Source organism: Salmo salar, chromosome ssa15 (genome assembly GCF_905237065.1).
Source record: "Salmo salar chromosome ssa15, Ssal_v3.1, whole genome shotgun sequence".
NCBI lineage: Eukaryota > Metazoa > Chordata > Actinopteri > Salmoniformes > Salmonidae > Salmo > Salmo salar.
Window position 1 is genome coordinate 69,868,013 of NC_059456.1, and position 26,086 is coordinate 69,894,098.

A 26,086-nucleotide genomic window follows, 5' to 3' on the forward strand; every position below is an offset into this window, starting at 1 on the left:
AAATTATGCATTTACAGTCATTTTTGTTAACATACTAACAATATTGTTTTTCATTGTTTCTTAGGTTGGTAGTGCAGTGCACAATTAAATAAAACATTTAATGCAAAGATATTTCATAATCTGCCATGAAGGGAAAAATGTGAGTTAAGTTTTATTTCAATAAGGCGACATTACATAGTATCAATAGCATCTAAGACTGAATTATTTGAAACAAATTAAAAATGTTCACTAAAACACAACACACAAGAATTATCCATCAACAAAATGATATCTACACATTTAAAATAATACTTTTCTGGAAAGACCGCCAGTGCTGTCGGTATGGTACACACAGGTAAAATGGTACATACAGGTAAAGGTAACATTATTTTGAAAAAAGTAACTCACAGGTTGAGCAGCCTTGTCATGTAGGGCAGGGATGGGGAACTGGCAGAGCGGCCCGACTTTTGTAGGCCCGTGGACCAATTCCCCAGACTCAGTCTGGGTCTCAACTTACTGTTGGGAGTTAAAGAAATAGAATACACAAGGGGCAATTTGGAAATTTGGTTGTGCATCAGCAGTTTTTCTTTTGTTATGTCAGTCACTGACAGTCACTCACACGTCAGCTAAAAAAAATGTGATTTGTAAATTAGCCTAGCCAGCCTTCTAAACTTGTATTAATCATGGTCGAATTACCGACCGGGGGCCCCACATTGATTTTGTTAGTCACTCTTACTTAGATATCATATTAAAAACTGGAAACATTTCTCTCCACCCTACGGAAAAATTTGTAGAATTGCAGGAAATCAGTTGTAAAACAGATCATTTTTCTCTACGCCCCATGGCAAAATGTGTAGAATTGCAGGAAATTAACTCTTTAACTACCATTTTTGTGTAGGGCCCCCAAAAGGCTAGGGCCGGCTCTGATTGCATGTGTGGGTATCAATGCACAGTACCAGTCAAAAGTTTTTTCTTTATTTTTACTACTTTGTAGAATAATAGTGAATATACCAAAACTAGGAAATAACACTTTTGAAATCATGTAGTAACCCAAACAGGTGTTGAACAAATCAAAATATATTTTATATTTAAGATTCCTCAAAGTAGCCACCCTTTGCCTTGATGACAGCTTTGCACACTCTTGGCATTCTCTCAACCAGCTTCATGAGGAATACTTTTCCAACAGTCTTGAAGGAGTTCCCACATATGCTGAGCACTTGTTGGCCGCTTTTCCTTCACACTGCGGTCCAACTCATCCCAAACCATCTCAATTACATTGAGGTCAAGTGATTGTAGAGGCCAGGTCATCTGATGCAGCACTCCATCACTCTCCTTCTTGGTCAAATAGCAACTGCACTTGAACTGCACTGCACTTTCTTCAAGTGCAGACGCAAAAACCATCAAAGCTATGATGAAACTAGCTCTCATGAGGACCACCACAGGAAAGGAAGACCCAGAGTTACCTCTGCTGCAGAGGACGAGTTCATTAGAGTAAACTGCACCTCAGATTGCAGCCCAAATAAATGCTTCACAGAGTTCAAGTAACAGACACATCTCAACATCAACTGTTCAGGGGAGACTGCGTGAATCAGGCCTTGGTGGTCGAATTTCTGCCAAGACACCACTACTAAAGGACACCAATGAGAAGAAGAGACTTGCTTGGGCCAAGAAACACGAGCAATGGACATTAGGACGGTGGTAATCTGTCCTTTGAGATTTTTGGTTCCAACCGCCGTGTCTTCGTGAGAAGCAGAGTAGGTGAACGGATTATCTCCGCATGTGTGGTTCCCACTGTGAGGCATGGAGGAGGTGTGATGGTGCTTTGCTGGTCACACTGTCAGTGATTTATTTAGAATTCAAGGCACACTTTACCAGCATGGCTACCACAGCATTCTGCAGCGATACACCATCCCATCTGGTTTGCACTTAGTGGGACTATCATTTGTTGTTCAACAGGACAATGTAAAGTCACATTGTCCTAGAGAAATTTACACGGTTATCAAAACGTCATTCCAGGGTAAGCCTACATGAAACAGCCTTTATTTGAAGTGTTTCTACAATCCCCAATGGAAAAATGAATGGTGGAAAAACGATTGGAACCATTTCCCTGTTTGACCGCTAGGTTTTATTGGTATAAACCCCTCGACCACGCCCACAAAACATAAACTCATTGACCCCCTGTGTAAAAGAGCCAACTTCCTCTGGATGTTTTGTTATACAGAAACAGCAAAAGATGCCGAAAAGCTGCTGTTGTTCAATGTGAAAAATCCTGACCTATGGTTCGCAATGCTCTCACATAGGGAAATACAGCCTGCGAGAAGAGCCCTGTGGCTTCAGGCTATTCGGCATGGGAGAGTGGGGACCTGATGTCCAAGTAGGCTACAAGTAGCTATGTGTGTGATAAACATTTAATCACAGGTAGGACATTTAACTTGTTTAGTATAGTCTGTTTGTAACTCCACTCACTACTTGTAGCTGTAGAGTCTGTTTGTGTTGTTGGTCTTGGCTAACTTAATGTTCAGGTCAGTAGCCGGTTGGTAGCACGCACTCACTCATGTGGCTGCTAGCACCATCACGAAAAGGGGCGTGAGGGAAGCCTTACAATACAATTGTTCTCGTAGTGAGAATGCTCGGGAGCAGGCAATGTTGAAAAGTTAACTTTTGTTGTGCTGTTGTTGTAAAATGTTGTTTTGTAATTGGCTAAAACAAGCAGAAGACAAGAAAATTGCACTTGAAAAAGGTCAAATGTATGCTGTGAGCCAATGGGGTAACCTATCTAGGTAACCACAGTTTGTTTTCCCCATAGGCAGGCAGGGCCGCCACGTTCTATCTACACTGAACAAAAATATAAACGCAACATGTAAAGTCAGCTGAAATAAAAGATCCCAGAAATGTTCCATATGCACAAAAAGCTTATTTCTCTCAAATGTTGTGCACAAATTCGTTTTCATCCCTGTTAGTAAGCATTTCTCCTTTACCAAGATAATCCATCCACCTGACAGGTGTGGCATACCAAGAAGCTGATTAAACAGCATGATCATTACACACGTGCATCTTGTGCTGGGGACAATAAAAGGCCACTCTAAAATGTGCAGTTTTGTCACACAATACAATGCCACAGCACAGATGTCTCAAGTTGAGGGAGCGTGCAATTGGCATGCTGACTGCAGGAATGTCCACCAGAGCTGTTGCCAGAGAATGCAATGTTTATTTCTCTACCATAAGCCGCCTCCTAACCTTTTTTGGGGGAAATTATACCGCCACCCAACAGGGCACTTTGGAGACTGGAAGGGCAATGGGGCATATGCTCTGCACAGGTAGAGCCCTGTGCAAATGCCAGTCTCCTAACCTGCTATGAAAAGTCACTTCTGTTGGTCAAAATTGGAAAACCTGGCCTGAGAACAGTCTTGGTTTCAACAAATGCAGTGGCTTGTATTCATGGATGTCAAGGGAATCCAGGATTCCCCAAAGAAATTGACCAATAAAAAAAAAAAAAATTATCTTTCATCGCTCTTTTTCATAATTTTCCTTCGATTCGCAAGAGGCTGAATGTATCTCACAGGAGAAAGCATCCGAGCAAAACAGTGCCCCTCTGTCTCTCTACTGTAGGCCATCTATCTGATGCTTTCTGGTCCAAACGAGTACAACATTGTTGCCGGACGTAAAATTGAAGGCAAGAGAAGCCAGCGAGGATATGGCCTACCTTGAAAAAAAAGTATTAAAAAAGTATAAAAAATGCTAAACTGTGAATTGTCCTGGAGCACCAAAAATGCTTGAATTTGGCGTCACTCCTATCAAATCCCATTGAGAACATACGTCATTGACAGAAAAACGTGAATTGTTACATCTCGTTGTGTTGTAGTCCTCCAGTGGCTAGCTAGCCAGCTAGCTAAAATTGGCCCTTCCCTAAATTAGCCATGGATGGAGATAGAGATTTGGACTTGTGGTTTTACTTAATTCTCCGTACTGACCAATGATTATAACAGCGATTCTGATCCAACCATTAATTCATACATTGTAGTGCCCCTGGCCTGAGAGGATGGAAGTTCAATATGTAGCTAGATGTAGAAGGCTAATGTTAACTAGCTAATGTTGCCCATGAATGGAAGTTAAGCTAGTGAGCAAGCATTCTAGCCAGATAGCCTAAGCCAACAAAAAATAATAGCGTGTACTGTATGAGAGTGATAGACTATTTTGTCAACATGAAAAAGAGGAGGATGGCATTGGTGTTTCTCTACAAGTAGGGTGAGTCAACATGTTTTTCTATTTGCACGAACGCGCACACAGAAATCAGAACCATGGACAGCAACATCATATTTAGTTTACGTTGATTGGATTAAATTGTTTTTGGTATATTTTAGTTGTCACTGCATTAGACTAAGCATAGGTGATTTGGTGATGTTGAAATGGTGCTGGAATAGTGGAGGCAGCTCCTGTTTTCTTTGAGACTTGTGGTAACTCTCTATGGTTCTAAATGAATAGTTGTTTAGTGGTCCAAAAATGTTGGAAACATTAACTTGCTTGACCATGCTGTAGGTCATGTAACTGTCTGTTACTGTAGAAAAGGCCCATGGAGTTGGTGGAAGAATCCTTTAATTCATGGCCACTTGCTCAGCTGGGCCAGGGGCGCATTAATTAGATCAGGTGAAAATGTCCGACAGATCTCAACTCGTCAAAAGGAGGAAATCGCCATCGTCCGATCTCGCTGATTTCTCTTTACCTCCGTCTAATCCATAAATTCTGTGCGTCCATTAATGCACATAAGTCCTCTGAATCTGTTACCTTTCATCTGAACTATCTGTTGCGATCGGGAGAGCGGGCCATCAGTTATGGTTTATAGTTATTACCGCGGAGAGCGGCTTGGAGCGCACGGATCAAACCTATTGTGTAATGTAAAAGGTCAATGATCACGGCACTACAGATCATCACAGGCCAATTATGCCATCGATATACAGTTGAAGTCGGAAGTTTACATACACCTTAGCCAAATACATTTAAACTCAGTTTTTCACAATTCCTGACATTTAATCCTAGTAAAAATGTCCTGTCTTAGGTCAGTTAGGATCACCACTTTATTTTAAGAATGTGAAATGTCAGAATAATAGTAGAGAGAATGATTGATTTATTTCAGCTTTTTTTTCTTTCATCACATTCCCAGTGGGTCAGAAGTTTACATACACTAAATTAGTATTTGGTAGCATTGCCTTTAAATTGTTTCACTTGGGTCAAATGTTTTGGGTAGCCTTCCAAAAGCTTCCCACAAAAAGTTGGGTTCATTTTGGCCCATTCCTCCTGACAGAGCTGGTGTAACTGAGTCAGGTTTGTAGCCCTCCTTGCTCGCACACACTTTTTCAGTTCTGCCCAAAAATGTTCTATAGGATTGAGGTCAGGGCTTTGTGGTGGCCACTCTAATACCTTGACTTTGTTGTCCTTAAGCCATTTTCCCACAACTTTGGAAGTATGCTTGGGGTCATTGTCCATTTGGAAGACCCATTTGCGACCAAGCTTTAACTTCCAGACTGATGCCTTTAGATGTTGCTTCAATATATCCACATCATTTTCCTCCCTCATGATGCCATCTATTTTGTGAAGTGCACCAGTCCCTCCTGCAGCAAAGCACCCCCACAACATGATGCTGCCACCCCCGTGCTTCACGGTTGGGATGGTGTTCTTCGGCTTGCAAGCCTCCCCCTTTTTCCTCCAAACATAACGATGGTCATTATGCCAAACAGTTCTATTTTTGTTTCATCAGACCAGAGGACATTTCTCCAAAAAGTATGATCTTTGTCCCTATGTGTAGTTGCAAACCGTAGTCTGGCTTTTTTTATGGCGGTTTGAGCGGCCTTTCAGGTTATGTCGATATAGGACTCGTTTTACTGTGGATATAGTTACTTTTGTACCTGTTTCCTCCAGCATCTTCACAAGGTCCTTTGCTGTTGTTGATTTGCACTTTTCGCACCAAAGTACGTTCATCTCTAGGAGACAGAACACGTCTCCTTTCTGAGCGGTAATGATGGCTGCGTGGTCCCATGGTGTTTATACTTACGTACTATTGTTTGTACAGATGAACGTGGTACCTTCAGGTGTTTGGAAATTGCTCCCAAGGATGAACCAGACTTGTGGAGGTCTACACTTTATTTTTTGAGGTCTTGGCTGATTTCTTTTGATTTTCCCATGATGTCAAGCAAAGAGGCACTGAGTTTGAAGGTAGGCCTTGAAATACATCCACAGGTACACCTCCAATTTACTCAAATGATGTCAATTAGCCTATCAGAGGCTTCTAAAGACATAATTTTCTGGAATTTTCCAAGCTGTTTAAAGGCACAGTCAACTTAGTGTATGTAAAGGGTGAAATATGAAACATAATTGTTTGCTGAATTGATCAATTCTGATATCAAACTGATGGGGATTATAGATTGAATAACCGATCACTGATTGAATTATTTGTATTATTCTTCTCATGATTATGATGAATAGTTACGAGCCTAAATGGCTCAAGGATGATTCCTATTAACTTGTTATTGAACTGAATTGCTGAATTACCTAATTATGTTAATAATGAATGATTGTTATGATTTGATCTTCGTGATTATGAATTTGATTGGATACATGTTATTCGGTTTCCTCTTAGGTAGCACAGACTACCCAGTAAATATACCACTTTATGGTTAAGGTTTTCTCAGCTTTTCATTTCCTTAAAATGGTCAAACTGATGACATTTGGACATTTGCATGGACCAATCTTTCTGCGTTTTATCCCCAGTCCCTAAACAAAACAGACAACTTTACCAGTGTTAACTAGATTACTAATGCATTAATTCTATCGATTTAAGACATAATTCTGTTGATCACTACTTTATTTAGTCTTCTGGGGCAACAAGTTATGACAGAATAGAAGCTGCATGTATTAAACTATAGTTGACAACAAATGACCTACTAAATGTTGGAAATTACAAGCAGAAACTTAATTTAAATGATAGTAAATTAATTATAGTAGGCCAAATTATTATGGTGGATCGAACTGCACAGGTGAACTACTTTTTGAAGGGATTTGTTTGACAATCAGATGAAAACATCATCACATCAGCAGACTGCAAAAACAGTAAACAGGATAAGATGTTTACATGCCACGGTATCCTGTCTTAGATCATTATATGCCAGGCATCTTATCAGGGTTTCTCATAACCAAGATACAAGCTTTTTCTGGTTATTGTAAACGGGATATGACGTTTATATGCGTCAACTCAAAAACAGAATAAGCTACTTAAGTATCCCAAATAATATTGGTGATATTGGTGTGCATGTAATCGTGTTCAGTGTGGAAAGAATAGGGTGTTGGGATAAACACAAAAAAAGGTCTGGGGTTAACACAGGTTTAGGAGATCTTATACATTTTGTTCTATGAGATAATATCAGTCAGTTCACATTACCTTTGTGAATTATGAGGCCTTTACTAACTTTTTTGTTTACATAAATGCTTCAAAATTCACAAAAAGTGAAGTTAGCTTATGAAGATTATCTCATAGAACAAAATGTATATGATCTCTTAAGGAGAGGTGTATCGATAATTCTTTGAATTACAGTTGAATATTTTATCAACGTTTATGATGAGTATTTCTGTAAATTGATGTGCTCATTCACCGGAAGTTTTGGGAGGCAAAACATTTCTGAACATTACACGCCAACGTAAAATGTTTTTTTTTTTATATATAAATATGAACTTTATCGAGCAAAACATACATGTATTGTGTAACATGAAGTCCTATGAGTGCCATCTGATGAAGATCATCAAAGGTTAGTGATTAATTTTAGCTGTATTTCTGGTTTTTGTGACGCCTCTCCTTGCTTGGAAAATGGCTGTGGTTTTTCTTGTCAAGGTGATGTGCTAACATAATCTAATGCTATACTTTCGCCGTAAAGCCTTTTTGAAATCGGACAATGTGGCTGGATTAAGGAGAAGTGTATCTTTAAAATGGGATATAATAGTTGTATGTTTGAGAAATTTGAATTGAGATTTTTGTTGTTTTGAATTTGGCGCCCTGCTATTTCACTGGCTGTTGAATAGTGTGTCCCGCAGGTGGGACGGACACGTCCCACCTACCCAAGAGAGGTTTTAACTGACTTACCTAGTTAAATAAATGTTACAAACACACACATACACCCACACACAAATGTATTTTGTTGGCATTTATGCATGTCCCCATTACCAGTAAAACAAAATCAAAACCTATTTCTTTCACTTACTTTCTGTGTTTCGTTGTTCATTTGTTCACTCGTTTCATTCGCAACCAGGATTTCATCATACATGTCAAGCAGTGAAGTTTCAGCTCTGTCTGTCTGTGGCCTCTCTTCCTCGGTGCGCACTGTCACTGTGTCCATTTCCATCTTGTCCAGCTGTGTATGTAACATTTCACGTAAACCCAGTTTCTTATCTGCATCGAAGTTGCGGTCCTTGTACATAGCATCAAACATGGTGGCGACACAGTAAAGAGAGAATGCCACCGAATCGCTTGTTCATAGCCTGTGTTGGCAGTTTTGTTGAGCAGGCGTTTCAATGCCATGACAGAGGGTATCACGTCTGCTGCAGGCGCAGTTTGAGCTTATTTCTCGAGTCAGTTGTTCGAATGGAGCTAGCTAGTATGTTCATGTTTCAAACATGTTCTCAAATGCCATTGAAATGGCAGCAGCGGTATGACAACCAGCACATTCATGAGCATGCAATACGACTTTCCTCAGTACGAAATCCTTGACGACCCACTGTGCTGTCAGACTCAGCATGCTCATGGGGCTGATATCGCTGGTCCAAATTTCAGTCGTGAAGCTAATCGCAGCGACGCTATTACTGCGTAACTCCGATAGGGCAACATCTGAAAAATAGCGCACTTGGTAGTGTATACTGGTGCTCGACCAGTCAGCGAAAGCCAACGTCACCCACGACAGAGAACAGTTGATTGTCAAGGGCAATGAATTCCATTATCTTGCCATTAATGGATTTTGCCTTTGAGTTGTCTCGCTGAAATGTTCTTACTCTTTCAAATGACTGCTCGACTTGTTGACTGCTCTATCCACACAGCAGACATTGTGGGCTAGGTTAGGAATGCTGTGTTGCACGTGTAATGCAACATTTTACATGGCATCATTACGTCATATACCTACCTTATATAGGTATGTGTAACAGATGTGAAATGGCTAGTTAGTTAGCGGTGGTGCGCGCTAATAGCGTTTCAATCGGGTGACGTCACTCCCTCTGAGACCTGAACGCTGCTTTTGTGGCGCGATGGGTAACGATGCTTCGTGGGGTGTCAGTTGTTGATGCGGTGCAGAGGGTTCCTGGTACATCGGGCTGATATCAATGTTGGCATTTTTAGCTAAAATCGTCCGATTCTGATATGTTCACTGATATATGCATCCCTAAATTAAACCCTACAAAACTCCATTCATTTTCCCATAGGCTTTGTCCAACTAACCATGGTGGCTTATTATATACCACGTGCATTTGCTTATGTCTGATTTCGAGACACATGTAACAGAGGAAATACCTCCCAAATTAAAAGGATTATATATTGTACAACGAGAGGGGGACTTGTTCATTTTCAATGCATGCTCGTTTTATTATTTAAAAGTGGAACATGAATTGCATCATTCAAGTCACGACTGAAGTTTGAGTTTATTGATCCCTTCGAGATGTATTGATGCCCTCGCCACTCTTGAAGTTACCCGCAGTTTCATCGGCAACACGTGACAACGGAGGGCCCTAGGAGCGAGTTGGTAGGGGCGGTTTGGGATTTAAAAACCTTGTTGCTGTTCTATGATTTGACACACTGTCCCGTGTTGGACAGTGTAGCCAGTGTACGGTAAACGATTGTGAAGAGTCGAAAAACAAATGTTTTTCAAGGTGATGCTTTGCATAATTTCAAAACATGTTTTTGAATATGTTTATTATAAAATTGCTTCGTGTTCAGGAGACGAGTGAACGCGGACATTGCTGTCGTTGTAAATTATATAGCCTACAGGACGAGTACGACAAGTGAAAACTTTTCAGGTGAGCTCTGGCTGGCTAGCTAACCTAGCATTCCACTGCATCTGCATGTTTTATAGTCAATCGCTAGCCACGTTAGACAACCCATTCAAGTTTAAAGTTAAGTTAAAGTTGGCGTTTCTTTAAACCCGTGTCCAGATATCGAGAGTTGGCACGACTAAATCTCTACTAGCTAGGTTACGTTACTTTCAATGAGTTGCTGCCTCTGCCTTGCAACATTATCTCGAGAAATATGCTCCAAGTCAGAGTAAGTTTGCTATTTTTGCCAACCCCGCAACCACTGGCATAACAGGAAAAACCCTAGTTAAAAATGACCACGTTTTTAGAGGAACAATCTTTTCATTTCAACAGTTTGACCCTGACACTTTTGTAACAGGATTGTGGCTGGAAAAATTGACTCGCATTGTACATTATTGACAACACAAAATAATGGAGTAGCACATGATTATACAATCTATAGGGGCAGTTGTATTTTTTTAATTTATTTTTATTTCACCATCATTTAGCCAGGTTGGCCAGTTGAGAACAAGTTCTCATTTACAACTGCTATCTGGCCAAGATAAAGCAAAGCAGTGCGACAAAAACAACACTGAGTTACACATAAACAAACGTACAGTCAATAACACAAAATAAAATAGAAACGTGTGTGCAAATGTAGGGAGGTAGGCAATAAATAGGCCCTAGAGGCGAAAATAATTACAATTTAGCATTAATACTGGAGTGATAGATGTGAAGATGATGATGTGCAAGAGGGTAAAAAATAATATGGGGATGAGGTATCTTGCCTAATAGATCAGACTGCTACAAATTATCTACAGGTTGTCTGTGCGGTTGGTCCTTCAGCTGTTTGAAATGTTAGAGAAAATATCCACAGGAAATTATAATTTAACCAATTTTTCAGAGTGCAGGTACTGCGGTTGAAATGTCTATCACCTGGCACATGTGCAAAACCATGTAAAGACTTCGGTTTGTATGCATGCATCGTGTACATGTACTTCTCTTTTGCACATGCCTTAGGTTATGAGCAAACACATTGTGATTGCCACACACAGAGACCCATGTTTTGAATTCGGTTTAATAATACTTTCCTGTGTATATTTAGTTTAAAATTTCAACCAGCTGAAGGACCCACCCCACGGACAATCGGCAGAGTAAGTTCAAATATAACTTTATTCAGCATTCGTGACAGACAAGGGACTTTTACTTTGTATACAGCACATCCATGCATTTACATAAAATGTAAAGAATTGCCACATTTTGGGACTATACCAACTTATAATGCATAATAAGTTATAAACAAGAAAGCCGGTGCATTAATTGAAATTCCATTGACAATTGAACAGTAGGAAATCTTACACTTTATTTTTTATTTTACCTTTTATTTAACCTATTTAACTAGGGAAGTCAGTTAAGAACAAATTCTTATTTACAATGATGACCTACACCGGCCAAACCCGGATGACGCTGGACCAATTGTGCGCCGCCCTATGGGACTCCAATCACGGCCAGTTGTGATACAGTCTGGATTTGAACCAGAGTGTCTGTAGTGACGCCTCTAGCACTGAGATGCAGTGCCTTAAACCGCTGTGCCATATTGTGACTTCAATATTGATCACTCACTTACAGCTACATTGTTTTCATGTTTCTCCAGTGAGAGCCAGGCATAGTTGAGGCTACACCATGGAGTTCAGCAGGATAGAGTTCTTCCAGGAGCTAGGGGAGAGCTGTGTTCTGCCTACTTCCCAGCAGGGAATAGAACAGGTCTGGCAGCTTCTGCTCCTCTGCCTGCTCTGTCGACTCCTCTGTAGGCTGGGTGAGTTCACTTGACCAATAACATGATACTTTTGGTCATGTAGTGTATGTGGACAGCTGCACGTTGAACATCTCATTCTAAAATTATGGGCATTAATATGGAGTTGGTCCCCCCCTTGCCGCTATAACAGCCTCCACTCTTCTGGGAAGGCTTTCCACTAGATGTTGGAACATTTGCTTCCAGAGGCAGTTTGGAACTTGTTAGTAAGCTCTGCAACCAAGGACAGAGGATTTTTACGCACTTCAGCATTTGGCGGTCCTGTTCTGTGAGCTGTGGCCTACCACTTCGCGGCTGAGCCGTTGTTGCTCCTAGACGTTTCCACTTGACAATAACCGCACTTACAGTTGACTAGGGCAGCTCTAGCATGGCAGAAATTTGATGAGCTGACTTGTTGGAAAGGTGGCATCCTATGACGGTGCCACGTTGAAAGTCACTGAGCTCTTCAGTAAGGCCATTCTACTGACAATGTCTATGGAGATTGTGCTCGATTTTTATACACCCGTCAGCAACGGGTGTGGCTGAAATAGCCGAATACACAAATTTGAAGGGGTGTCCACATACCTTTTTTTAAAAAAATATTTATTTATTTATTTATTAGTGGCTAATGGGGATAACACAGATGATGTGTCCAACTTTGGTGATACAGTTCCTCTGCCCAGGCATTGCTGATGCATGGCAGATTTTACAATGCCTGAATAGGATGTGTTTAGCTGATAAATAAAATACCTGTGTTATAGCAGTCTGGTGCTCAATGGCACAGTAAATGAAGTGGCACGTGACCATTGGTTGATGCATGCAACATCTAAGCAGAGGGTACGCGACCAAAGACTGAGTCATGTAATTTATACTTTGCCATGAAGCCATCTGTTGTGTATGGGACACATGTAATGATGACAGATAAAGAAGTCCCATACCCGAGACCTATAAGCAGCCCAATTCCTACAAAAACCTTTGGTGCAGGCCTGGTATACCGGTATTTAGTATTGCCTGTCCTCCAGTAGGTCTCTCGTTCTCTGTGAAACACCTGGGCTCAGTGGCAGCGGGTCTATATGCCCTCTACCTGTTCTTTGAGCAGTCCATGGTGTGGTGTTACTGCTCAGTCTGCTCTGCTACTCTGCCTTGTTCCTCAACCGCTACTTCAGCAGCCGAGGAATCTTACTCTCCACCACCATCCTCATATATCTACTCATGGGGTAATGAATAATTAACTCCGTCTATAGTTAATGCTGTATGATAGGCATTGGTGCTGGCACCATCCTCCACTTAACTGTTTTCTCATATTGTTTTCTTACAGAGAGCTGCGTATGATTGACACAGTGACCTAGCATAAAATTAGAGGCAAATGTCCTGCAAAGACAATATTTGTCACCAAATCTGAACTTATTTTCCTGAATTTCTATGAAGCATTACATTTGAAAACACATAATTTAATACATTGAACAATGTTGAATGATTGGATGGCAAGGCAGTGTGAGACAAGTATGATTTTAGCCACAGGCACAGGCACCCTCCTGTTGCATTGAATTCGAGGCCATGCTGATGGAACCACTGTGCGTGCTTTGCCTGTCATCCGCAATTCCCCAGGTTCTCAGATGGTGGTGGCCATGAAGAGCATTTCTCTGGCTTTTGACCTGGACAGAGGCACCGTGCCTGCTGTTCCCAATCCTCTGGCGTTCACAGGCTACATTCTCTTTGTGGGCACTGTCGTCTTTGGGCCCTGGGTCAGCTACTCAAGCTACAAAGAGGCCATTGAGAGCCACAAGCTGGTAAGCCACAGCTGAAGAGGCGAAAAAATGTTTTCTCAGTGAACTTGTTGGAAAAAAAGCTAACTAGATGCCTGGATAGTACCTAAGTATACGTTTCGCATATAGGCCTATAACATATTGGTCTATATTTACTAATTGTTTGCGCTTGTGCAAAAAGTTGTCACCGCTTTTCACTATATTTAGATCAATCTAGCTGCTTAAGTCAAAATGGCTGCTAAAATCATAATTTTTTTACATGGTCTTTCTGTCTGCTAGAGTTTGGCCTGGCTCCAGAAGTTTTCAGTGAGCTGGGTCAAATGCCAGGTGTGCTTGGTGATATCCAACTGCATCGCCCCATACCTCTTCCCCTATTTCATTCCAATCCACGGGGGGCAGAGGACTGCGCACGTGAGTGCACATTTCACTGAGCAATTCCTTGGTCATGCCATCTCTGTCTGGGCTGTTTCGACATGTGAATGTAGAACAACTTTGTTAGTGATTTCCATTTTATTTTACTTTCTCTGCTTCCAAGAGGCACAAAAGCAAGGTAAGGGTTATTGTGACAAAGAAAGTTCTTTAGACAAACGCTGGTAGTAGCAGTAGTTAAGTCCTAGCCTAGTAGATCACACTTCAAGATGGTGTCAGTGCATAATGCTATTGCATTATTGCTGAAATGAGAAAAGGCTATAAACAGTATCTTAGAGCAATCTTGTCTGTTTTTCCCCTGTGTGCAGGTGGCTCCACGCCTATGAGAATGCTGTATCCTTCCACTTCAGTAACTACTTTGTTGGCCACCTTAGCGAAAGTACAACTGTGCTAGCAGGAGTACGTTTTACTGAAGACAATGACAATGTTAAATGGTGAGTTCAATACATAGAATCTATGGTTCAGTCAGTATATTATCAATTTGCCCTTTTAACTAAGTGTATGTTTATAATTGCAATATTGTGATTGCATAGTAATGCGACGTGTATGTGCCTATTGTAATATTAGTTTAGGTAAGTAATGTGTGTTTGCATGTGCATATCCATGCATGCACAAAATGTGTCTTTAGGGATCTGAAAGTGGTTAAGCCTCTCAATGTGGAGTTGCCCAGGTCCATGGTGCTAGTGGTGACGTCCTGGAACATCCCCATGTCTCGCTGGCTCAACATATGTAAGCATCATTACAACTGAATTTTATTATGAACCGATTAGATTAGAGGTCGACTGATTCATGATTTTTCAACGCCGATACAGATTATTGGAGGACCAAAAAAAATGCCGATACGATTAATCGGCTTATTTATTTATATTTTGTAGTAATGACAATTACAACAATACTGAATGAACACTTTTTTTTTTATTTTAACTTAATATAATACATAAATAAACATCAATTTAGTCTCAAATAAATAATGAAACACGTACAATTTGGTTTAAATAACGCAAAAACAGTGTTGGAGAAGAAAGTAAAAGTGCAATATGTGCCATGTAAAAAAGCTAACGTTTAAGTTCCTTGCTTAGAACATATGAAAGCTGGTGGTTCCTTTTAACATGAGTCTTCAATATTCCCAGGTAAGAAGTTTTAGGTTGTAGTTCTATAATAACTATTTCTCTCTATATCATTTGTATTTCATATACCTTTGACCATTGGATGTTCTTATTGGCACTATAGTATTTCCAGCCTGATCTCGGAAGTTGATAGGCTTGAAATCGTAAACCGCGCTGTGCTTCAAGCATTGCGAAGAGCTGCTGGCAAACGCAGGAAAGTGCTGTTTGAATGAATGCTTACGAACCTGCTGCTGCCTACCACCGCTCAGTCAGACTTCTGAATCAAATATCAAATCATAGACTTAATATAATAAACACACAGAAATACGAGCCTTAGGTCATTAATATGGTCAAATCCGGAAACGATCATTTCAAAAACGTTTATTCGTTCAGTGAAATACGGAACCGTTCCATATTTTATTGAACGGGTGGCATCCATAAGTCTAAATATTGCACAACCTTCAATGTTATGTCAAATTCTGGCAAATTAATTACGGTCTTTGTTAGGAAGAAATGGTCTTCACACAGTTTGTAACGAGCCAGGCGGTATATACCCTGACTCTGCTTGCACAGAACACGAGAAGTGACACAATTTCCCTAGTAAATATTGCCTGCTTACATTCATTTCTTTTAACTAAATATGCAGGTTTAAATATATATACTTGTGTATTGACTTTAAGAAAGGCATTGATGTTTATGGTTTGGTACATTGGTGCAATGACGGTGCTTTTGTCGCGAATGCGCTTGCTAAATCACCCGTTTGGCGAAGTAGGCTGTGATTCAATGATAAATTAATAGGCACCACATTGATTATTTCCAACGCAGGACAAGCTAGATAATTACATATGGTTGATGATATTACTAGTTTAACTAGTGATTATGTTAAGATAAGTTTAATGCTAGCTAGCAACTTACCTTGGCTCCTTGCTGCACTCACGTAACAGGTGGTCAGCCTGCCACGCAGTCTCCTCGTGGAGTGCAATGTAATCGGCCATAATTGGCGTCCAAAAATGCAGATTACCGATTGTTATGACAACTTGAAATCGGCCCTAATTAATCGGCAATGCCGATTTTTAAATGGTCAACCTCTAGATTAGATAGAAATGTTAGAATTATAGGTCCTGTTGAACCAAACCAGGTTAGAATGTTTTTGCCATATTAAAATGTCAACTGTTTACTGTGTCTTTCCCCCATTTTGTTATACAGATGTTTTCAAAAATGCATTGAAACTTGGCACATTTCCTTCCATCATTGTGACTTACACAGCCAGTGCCTTGCTACATGTGAGTATGAGTCAACCAACTCAGTGAATTCATCTTACGTGATGACTCAAAGGTCATCATCGCACTTGAATACTGCTCTCTGTTTTTAGTATGATTTTATCCGATTTTGAAAATGTCCCTGCCTGATCCCTCTGGCTGAGGCCAAAGTGAAGTGTTGGTTGAGCTGCTTCCTCTGTTGTGAAGCCAATCTGACATTTTGTTTCTTCTAGGGCCTGAGTTTCCATCTTGGGGCCGTGCTGCTGTCTCTGGGCTTCATCACTTATGTGGAACATGGTAAAGTTACTTCTATCTGCTTTTCACATTCACCTGCTTACTGGTTTTGCATTGGCATCACCTTTGTTGTCTTGCCATCTTCTGTCAGTTCTGAGGGAGAGGCTGGCAGCCATTTTTAGTGCCTGTATCCTGTACGTACAGTGTCCCACTGATTGCCGCCATAATCACCAGAAGGTACATGCTTGTCACATCCAGGACTGTTTAACACCCATGTTTGTTTCATATTTTGACAGTGCACTCCATAAGAGACCCTATTGTTAATTGCATATTCAAATCAAACTTTATTTGCCACATGCGCTGAATACAACAAGTGTAGACTTGACCGTGAAATGCTTACTTACAAGCCCTTAACCAACAGTGTAGTTCAAGAAGAAGATATTTACCAAGTAGGCTAAAATAAAAAGTAATAATAAAGTAACACAATAAGAATAACAATAACGAGGCTATAATAAGGGGGCACCGGTACCGAGTCAGTGTGCAGGGGTACAGGCTAGTTGAGGTAATCTGTACATGTAGGTGGGGGCGAAGTGACTATGCATAGGTAACAAACAGTGAGTAGCAGCAGTGTACGGGGGGGAGTCAATGTAAATTGTCCGGTGGCGATTTTTATAAATTGTTCAGCAGTCTAATGGCTTGGGGGTAGAAGCTGTTGAGGATCCTTTTGATCCTAGACTTGGCGCTCTGTTACCGCTTGCCGTGTGGTAGCAGAGAAAAGTCTAACTTGGGTGACTGGAGTCTCTGACAATTTTATGGGCTTTCCTCTGACACCGCCTATTATATAGGTCCTGGATGGCAGGAAGCTTGGCCCCAGTGACGTACTGGGCCATTTGCACTACCCTCTGTAGCGCCTTACGGTCAGATGCTGAGCAGTTGCCATACCAGGCGGTGACTCAATCGGTCAGGATGCTCTCGATGGTGCAGCTGTAGAACCTTTTGAGGATCTGGGGGCCCATGCCAAATCTTTTCAGTCTCCTGAGGTGGAAAAGGTTTTGTCGTGCCCTCTTCACGACTGTCTTGGTATGTTTGGACCAAGATAGTTTGTTGATGTGGACACCAACCAAGTCATGTTTGGCCACGCAGTCGTGGGTGAACAGGGAATACAGGAGGGGACTAAGTACACACCCCCGAGGGGCTCCAATGTTAAGGATCAGCGTGGCAGACATGTTGTTGCCTACCCTTACCACCTGGGGGCGGCCGTCAGGAAGTCCAGGATCCAGTTGCAGAGGGAGGTGTTTAGTCCTAGGTTCCTTAGCTTAGTGATGAGCTTTGTGGCCCCTATGGTGTTGGAAGCTGAGCTGTAGTCGATGAACAGCATTCTCACGTAGGTGTTCCTTTTGTCCAGGTGAGAAAGGGCGGTGTGGAGTGCGATTGAGATTGCGTCATCTGTTGGGGCGGTATGCGAATTGGAGTGGGTCTAGGGTTTCCGGGAGGTTGCTGTTGATGTGAGCCATGACCATCCTTTCAAAGCACTTCATGACTACCGACATGAGTGCTACGGGGCGGTAATCATTTAGGCAGGTTACCTTCGCTTCCTTGGGCACAGGGACTATGGTGGTCTGCTTGAAACATGTTGGTATTACAGACTAGGTCAGGGAGAGGTTGAAAACACTTGACAGTTGGTCCGCACATGCTTTGAGTACACGTCCTGGTAATCCCTCTGGCCCAGCGGCTTTGTGAATGTTGACCTGTTTAACCTCTATGGGCTAGGTGGGACGCTTGCACGCAACAGCCAGTGTAATCCCGTGGCGCGATATTAAAATACCTTAGAAATGCTATTACTTCAATTTCTCAAACATATGACTATTTTACACCATTTTAAAGACAAGACTCTCGTTAATCTAACCACACTGTCCGATTTTCAAAAAGGCTTTACAACGAAAGCAAAACATTAGATTATGTCAGCAGAGTACCCAGCCAGAAATAATCAGACACCCATTTTTCAAGCTAGCATATAATGTCACAAAAACCCAAACCACAGCTAAATGCAGCACTAACCTTTGATCTTCATCAGATGACAATCCTAGGACATTATGTTATACAATACATGCATGTTTTGTTCAATCAAGTTCATATTTATATCAAAAACCAGCTTTTTACATTAGCATGTGACTAGCATTCCCACCGAACACTTATAAAGAATTTACTAAATTTCGTTCAGAGAGAGAAAGTAAACATGGTGTCGGCTCGTGCACGCGCCTCCAGTCTCATTGTCCTCTGATCGACCACTTTCCAAATGCGCTAATGTTTTTCAGCCAGGGCCTGCAAAGACATCATTCAGCTTTTTCCCGCCTTCTGAGAGCCTATGGGAGCATTAGAAAATGTCACGTTATGCCAGAGATCCCCTGTTTTGGTTAGAGATGATCAAGGAGGCCATGAAATGGTCAGAGAGCGCTTCCTGTTTGGAATCTTCTCAGGTTTTGGCCTGCCAAATGAGTTCTGTTATACTCACAGACACCATTCAAACAGTTTTAGAAACTTTAGGGTGTTTTCTATCCAAATCAAACAATTATATGCATATTCTAGTTACTGGGCAGGAGTAGTAACCAGATTAAATCGGGTACGTTTTTTATCCGGCCGTGCAAATACTGCCCCCTATCCCCAACAGGTTAAAGGTTTTGTTCACATTGGCTTTGGAGAGCGTGATCATACAGTCATCCAGAACAGCAGGTGCTCTCATGCATGCTTCAGTGTTGCTTGCCTCGAAGTGAGCATAAAAGGCATTTGGCTCATCTGGTAGGCTCGCGTCACTGGGCAGCTCGCGTCTGGGTTTCCCGTTGTAGTCTGTAATAGATTTCAAGCCCTTCCACGTCCAATGCGCGTCATAGCCGGTGTAGTAGGATTCAATCTTAATCCTGTATTGACGCTTTGCTTGTTTGATGGTTCGTCTGAGGGATTATTCTCCCGCTCCTTGAAAGCGGCAGGTCCAGCCTTTTGCTCGATGCGGATGTTGCCTGTATCCATGGCTTCTGGTTGGGATATGTACGTACAGTCACTGTGGGGACGACATCATCGATGCACTTATTGATGAAGCCGATGACTGAGGTGGTGTATTCCTCAATCCCATTGGATGAATCCCGGAACATATTCCAGTTTGTGCTAGCAAAACAGTCATGGAGTGTAGCATCCGCGTCATCTGACCACTTCCGTATTGAGCGAGTCACTGGTACTTCCTGCTTTAGTTTTTGTTTGTAAGCAGGAATCAGGAGGATAGAATTGTGTTCAGATTTGCCAAATGGAGGGTGGGGGACAGCTTTGTATGCATCTGTGTGTGGAGTAAAGGTGGTCTAGGATTATTATTATTTATTTTTTTCCCCTGGTCGCACTGATTTAAGTTTGCCTGCATTAAACTCCCCGGCCACTAGGAGCACCGCTTCTGGGTAAGAATTTTCTTCTTTGCTTATGGCCTTATAGAGTTGGTTAAGAGCGGTCTTAGTGCCAGCTTCGCTTTGTGGTGGTAAATAGACGGCTACGAGTAATACAGATTAGAACTCTCTTGGTAGATTGTGTGGTCGACAGCTTATCATAAGGTACTCTACCTCCGGCGAGCAATACCTTGACTTCTTTAACATTAGACATCGCGCACCAGCTGTTATTGACAAAAAGACACACACCCCTACCCCTCGTCTTACCAGAGGTAGCGTCTCTGTTCTGCCGGTGCATTGAAAATTCCGCCAGCTCTATATTGTCAGTTTCTTCGTTCAGCCACGCCTCGGTGAAACATAAGATGTTAGTTTTTAATGTCCCGTTGGTAGGATAATCTTAATAGTAGGTCATCAGTTTTATTTTCGGACGATTGCACAATAGCAAGAAAAATGGAAGGCATTGGGAGTTTACTCGTTCGCCTCCGGATTCTCAAAAGGATCCCCGATCTGTGTCCCCTTCTCCGGCGTTTTTTCTTCATGCAAGAGACGTGAATCTGGGCCTGTTCCATTGAAAGCAGGATATCCTTCTCTTTGGACTCGTTAGCCTGTTAGGGCTAGGGGGCAGTATTGACACGGCCGGATAAAAAACGTACCCGATTTAATCTGGTTACTACTCCTGCCCAGTAACTAGAATATGCATATCATTATTGGCTTTGGATAGAAAACACCCTAAAGTTTCTAAAACTGTTTGGTGTCTGTGAGTATAACAGAACTCATTTGGCAGGCCAAAACCTGAGAAGATTCCAAACAGGAAGCGCTCTCTCTGACCATTTCATGGTTGAACTTGATTGAACAAAACATGCATGTATTGTATAACATAATGTCCTAGGTGTGTCATCTGATGAAGATCATCAAAGGTTAGTGCTGCATTTAGCTGTCTCCTGGGTTTTGTGACATTATATGCTAGCTTGAAAAATGGGTGTCTGATTATTTCTGGCTGGGTACTCTGCTGACATAATCTAATGTTTTGCTTTCGTTGTAAAGCCTTTTTGAAATCGGACAGTGTGGTTAGATTAACGAGAGTCTTGTCTTTAAAATGGTGTAAAATAGTCATATGTTTGAGAAATTGAAGTAATAGCATTTCTAAGGTATTTGAAAATCGCGCCACGGGATTACACTGGCTGTTGCGTAGGTGGGACGATTTCGTCCCGCCTAGCCCAGAGAGGTTAAAGAAAAAAGTTTTGTTCCAGTTAGCGTTAAGTAATCGCTTTTCTGATGTCCAGAAGTTATTTTCAGTCATAAGAGACGGTAGCAGTAACATTATGTACACAAGTTAAAAAATAAGTTACAGAAAACACAAAAAAATAACAAAATTGCACAATTGGTTGGGAGAATGTAAAACGTCAGCCGTGTTCTTCGGCGCCATCTTATCACTTATATTGAATTGGTCCAAGTGGGGGGAGTGAGCTAGCTAGTGCACATAGCATGGAGAAAGTTGGGGATTCAGAACACAGCCCTGGTCTAGTGAATGGTCTGCTTCTCTTGTAGGAGCTATGGGTGTATGGGATCAACATGACCTTCAGTGCCATGGCCATCTTCCATCTGACATACCTGGGCTCCCTGTTTGACGCTGACATAGAAAACTTGGCTGCAGAGGAGGTAAGACACACCAAAGAACTGCTACTGCTGCCTGGGGCCAAGTTAATGGAGAACATAATAATTAACAGTGGTCTCCATGAACTGCATGAATGTATTACTTATACAAATTTAGTCACCATTGTCGTCCTCTTCCTCCTCAGGGTTGTGGCCAACCACACCATTCAGAAGTGGTCGGAGTTGAGCTGGGCCAGCCACTGGCTGGTCTTTGCCTGCTGGGTATTCTACCGCCTCATTCAGTGATCTCATTTGACGGAAGGTCTGGACTGAACAGAAGACAATAGCCTGGTTAAAAAAGAACCCTTAGCTCACGGGTGAGCCATCTTACCTTGTATGGGCTGGTGTGGGTGAAGACTTAATGGACATGGAGTAGCTTAGTGTGGGGCCAGGATGATTGTCCCACTCCATCATGATTGGAAGAATGCTGCTTTGTTTACCGGGGTCTTGCTGTATTCGTTTGTTTGGTAAACACTAAAGAACCAGTCACTCACTAGTTCAATGCTATGATGTATCACACTGTTGAGATTGAGAACCAGCAGTAGGCTGAAGATTCATCAGTGGTTTCTGTAAAGGCTACTGTCCTTTCAGGACTTTGTAGTTTGATCACACACAGTGCTATAGGAATATTTGTGTATCAGTAGCACTATGAAATATATATTTTTTCATTATACAGTATATTTGGCCAGTGATGTTTATATAATACATTATCTTCTCAATGGAGGTACTTTTTTTTCTACTGTATCTGTTTTTCTACTAAAGGCAATTATTTTTTTCTAGTTCTGTTGCCCTACTTACACATGAATAAATGAAGGGTTTATTTGATGATGGGTGGTAAAACACACCACCTAGTTGCAGTATTTATTCATCAAGGCTCAGGCAGATTGCAAAGTATTGTACAGTCTTTTGCTGCAAATTTAATAATTTAAAATGCCACATGAATATTATGGTTAGTACATCAAGAAGATGAAGCTGCACTGTAGAAATTTCTCCGCCAATTCCTGGTTGCTAAAATTCGAATAGTTCACCTAATTTCAGGTTGTGACAAAACAAGCACATATAGAGTAGAGAATGATTGTACCATCTAAACCGCTGTGAAATATCTTTTCCATAACCAAAAATATTTTATTTTCAGCTGTTTGAAGCTGGTGTACAAAACTGAAAGTAAAAGATGCAAAAACGGAAGCACAGAAATAGAACAGATCTACAGCTTCTTAGACTTTCTTTCAATGAGGACAGATCTATAACTCACATTTCTGTGTGAATTTGGTCAGGTTGCCCAAAAAGTTACATATTGCAGCTTTAATCTTAAGTATTTAAGAGTATTATGATTATAACAATTAAGTGTCACGCACAAAGACTATTTACTATAATTTCTTGTCTCGGACAATATTTTCACCACGTAGCTTGTTTGGATCCCCCTCATGGTCGGTTCAGAAACAACACAAGTTGACACATTCCAGAGTGGACTTGGCTCCCTACCTGTCGGTTTACCTGTGTTTAGGCAATCATTACTCACTGCTATCGGAAAGGAATCGTTCAGACGATGCCACCTCAACACGGAACTGACAAGACACTCACCAAGTGTCCGCCTTCGGAGAACAGAAAAACAATCAGTCTTTCTATAGGAGGTCAGTTAGTTTCAATGTAATTGTCCCTCATAAAATGTGACAGATATCTGGTTTTATAGAAAGCCTACTCTAGATTCTGTTCTATTCATAAGTCTGGCGTTTGATGTTTGTTGGTAGTAGGAACTGTACTCCCAGAGAAGATGAGAGGAGACAACTGCAGCTGGTTAGGAGCAGAGATCCCACTGTCATGGGAGTTGTTCAGTGGTAAGACCAGCATTTATGCATTCACACAAACCATATGGGTTATGTTATTGACAGGCCAGAGATTATTTTTGTTCATTGGATCTGACACACAGGTTCTGTGTGATAGCTCTGTGCTTGAAAGCACCAGAAAGTGAAAAAATGCCCAAAACTACACAATGCTTTTTTTAATGCTTTGTCTATCTGCAATATTAGTGTTTGCTGTCTTATATTCTGAATGGTAACTTAGTCATCCTCTGCTACACCAGCCCTTCTAGTCTGTGTTGTATATGATCTGTCCCACCACTAGTCCATGTATTGTGTGTTTGTCCTCAGTGGTCAAGGATGAGCTTTGGTTGTTTATCATTCCTGCCGGTTTTGCTGTGATCATTCTGGCCCTGTTCCTAGAAGAGGTGGGCTTCTTCTTGCGTCACGTGCCCTCCTCCAGACGCCGGTGCCTCTACCTGTGGATACTGGGCATGTACCCGCTAAAGGGACACCTCCTTTTTGCCACACATTTAAAAGAAATTCAGATAAGTATTTGTAAATGTTGTCCAACTTCACTCATTCTCTTTCGGTCAGGTCTTTGGCTTAACCTCCATCATTGCGCTGTATGTTCCTCGCTCCTCCTCACTTTGTAATTTCATAGCTTCTCTGTAAGTATCGAGTACAACCAATTTTTCACCATCACTATGTTTGCGTACGAACTTAAAGTTGACGGAAACATTATTCACATCATTCTGTGCTAAAACCTCCAGTAAAACGAACTAGCTCTTCGTCTGTCCTTTTCTCTCAAGGTACCACTCAATCACTCTGTTAAAGTTTATGAGGCTCATCAGACTTCTTTGGGGGAAAGGCCCGCATGCTGGAGATCTTAGCTGGACAGCACAACGGCAGGAGATGGTAGGCCTACATGGGATCAGACGCAGTAGCCTTCAATGGTGCTTACTTTTTCATGTAGGCTATAATAGTCATGAACATTTGGTTAAGTCATAAAATGTGTATGAACCCTTAACATTGAATAATCAGAGGTCTCTATAGCATAATGTAATTTGCAAATGTTGGTGAACAGTCTAGACAGACAGACTTGGAAAAAGACAGCTCTTGCACTACTTTCATCCTAAATCAAGCACTGCTTTGGCTACAAACTGAAATGGTCCACCCACACAAAGTGTGGTGAAGAAGGTGCAACAGCGCCTCTTCAACCTCAGGAGGCTGAAGAAATTTGGCTTGTCACCTAAAACCCTCGCAGACTTCTACAGATGCACAATTGAGAGCGTCCTGTCGGGCTGTATCACCGCCTGGTACGGTAACTGCACCGCCCACAACCGCAGGGCTCTCCAAAGGGTTGTGCAACGCATCACCGGGGGCAAACTACCTGCCCTCCAGAACACCTACAGCACCTGATGTCACAGGAAGGCCAAAAAGATCAGAGGACAACAACCACCCGAGCCACTGCCTGTTAAACAGCCATCACTAACAGAGAGGCTGCTGCCTACATACAGACTTGAAATCATTGGCCATTTTAATAAATGGATCACTAGTCACTTTAATGTTTACATATATTGCATTACTCATCTCATATGTATTTTATACCTTCTATTGCATCTTGCCTAAGCCACTTGGTCATTGCTCATCCATATATTTATATATTCCTTTACTTAGATTTGTGTATATTAGATATATGATATATTAGCTAGCTTTTTCAAGCAGAAATTTGCTTCCTTCAACACAAATTCAAAAAGGTTCTGGGACATTGTGAAGTCCATGGATAATAACACCTCCTCCCAACTGCCCACTGCACTGAGGATAGGAAACTCTATCACCACCGATAAACCCACTATAATTGAGAATTTCAATAAGCATTTTTCTACGGCTGGCCAAGCTTTCCACCTGGCTACCCCTACCGCAGTCAACAGCACTGCACCCCCCACAGCTACTCGCCCAAGCCTTCCCCATTTCTCCTTCTCCCAAATCCATTCAGCTGATGTTCTGAAAGGGCTGCAAAATCTGGACCCCTACAAATCAGCCGGGCTAGACAATCTGGACCCTTTATAAAATGATCTGACGAAATTATTGCAACCCCTATTACTAGCCTGTTCAACCTCTCTTTCGTGTCATCTGAGATTCCCATAGATTGGAAAGCAGCTGCTGTCATCCCCCTCTTCAAAGGAGGGGACACTGTTGACCCAAATTGCTATAGACCTATATCCATCCTACCCTGCCTTTCTAAGGTCTTCGAAAGCCAAGTCAACAAACAGATTACCGATCATTTCGAATCCCACCGCACCTTCTCCGCTATGCAATCTGGTTTTAGAGCTGATATCGTAACCGCCATCGATAAGAAACAATACTGTGCTGCCGTATTCATTGACCTGGCCAAAGCTTTCGACTCTGTCAATCACCACATCCTCATCGGCAGACTCAATAGCCTTGGTTTCTCAAATGATTGCATCGCCTGGTTCACCAACTACTTCTCTGATAGAGTTCAGTGTGTCAAATCGGAGGGCCTGTTGTCTGGACCTCTGGCAGTCTCTATGGGGGTGCCACAGGGTTCAATTCTTGGGCCAACTCTTTTCTCTGTATACATCAATGAT

At 41.7% G+C, this 26,086-nt stretch overlaps 1 protein-coding gene and 1 long non-coding RNA gene across 3 annotated transcripts; both read left to right on the forward strand.

Annotated features, from left to right (window-relative positions):
* Positions 1-11,697: 11,697 nt before the first annotated feature.
* On the forward strand, positions 11,698-22,608 carry LOC106572297 (protein-serine O-palmitoleoyltransferase porcupine). The gene is made up of 12 exons (XM_045696091.1): positions 11,698-11,830; positions 12,906-13,023; positions 13,125-13,132; positions 13,415-13,596; positions 13,852-13,983; positions 14,278-14,435; positions 14,630-14,730; positions 16,314-16,390; positions 16,600-16,663; positions 16,752-16,837; positions 21,574-21,684; positions 21,825-22,608. Exons 1-12 carry the CDS (start codon positions 11,698-11,700, stop codon positions 21,963-21,965), a joined length of 1,311 nt encoding a protein of 436 aa, XP_045552047.1. The 3' UTR covers positions 21,966-22,608.
* Positions 22,609-22,972: 364 nt separating this feature from the next.
* Positions 22,973-24,862, forward strand: LOC123727301 (uncharacterized). 2 transcript variants are annotated; one of them, XR_006759233.1, is made up of 3 exons: positions 22,973-23,309; positions 23,430-23,513; positions 23,826-24,862. It is a non-coding gene; the product is annotated as an uncharacterized lncRNA (long non-coding RNA). The 2 variants fall into 2 exon arrangements; XR_006759232.1 differs by having other exon boundaries at positions 22,978-23,309; positions 23,427-23,513.
* The last annotated feature ends 1,224 nt before the right edge of the window (positions 24,863-26,086 follow it).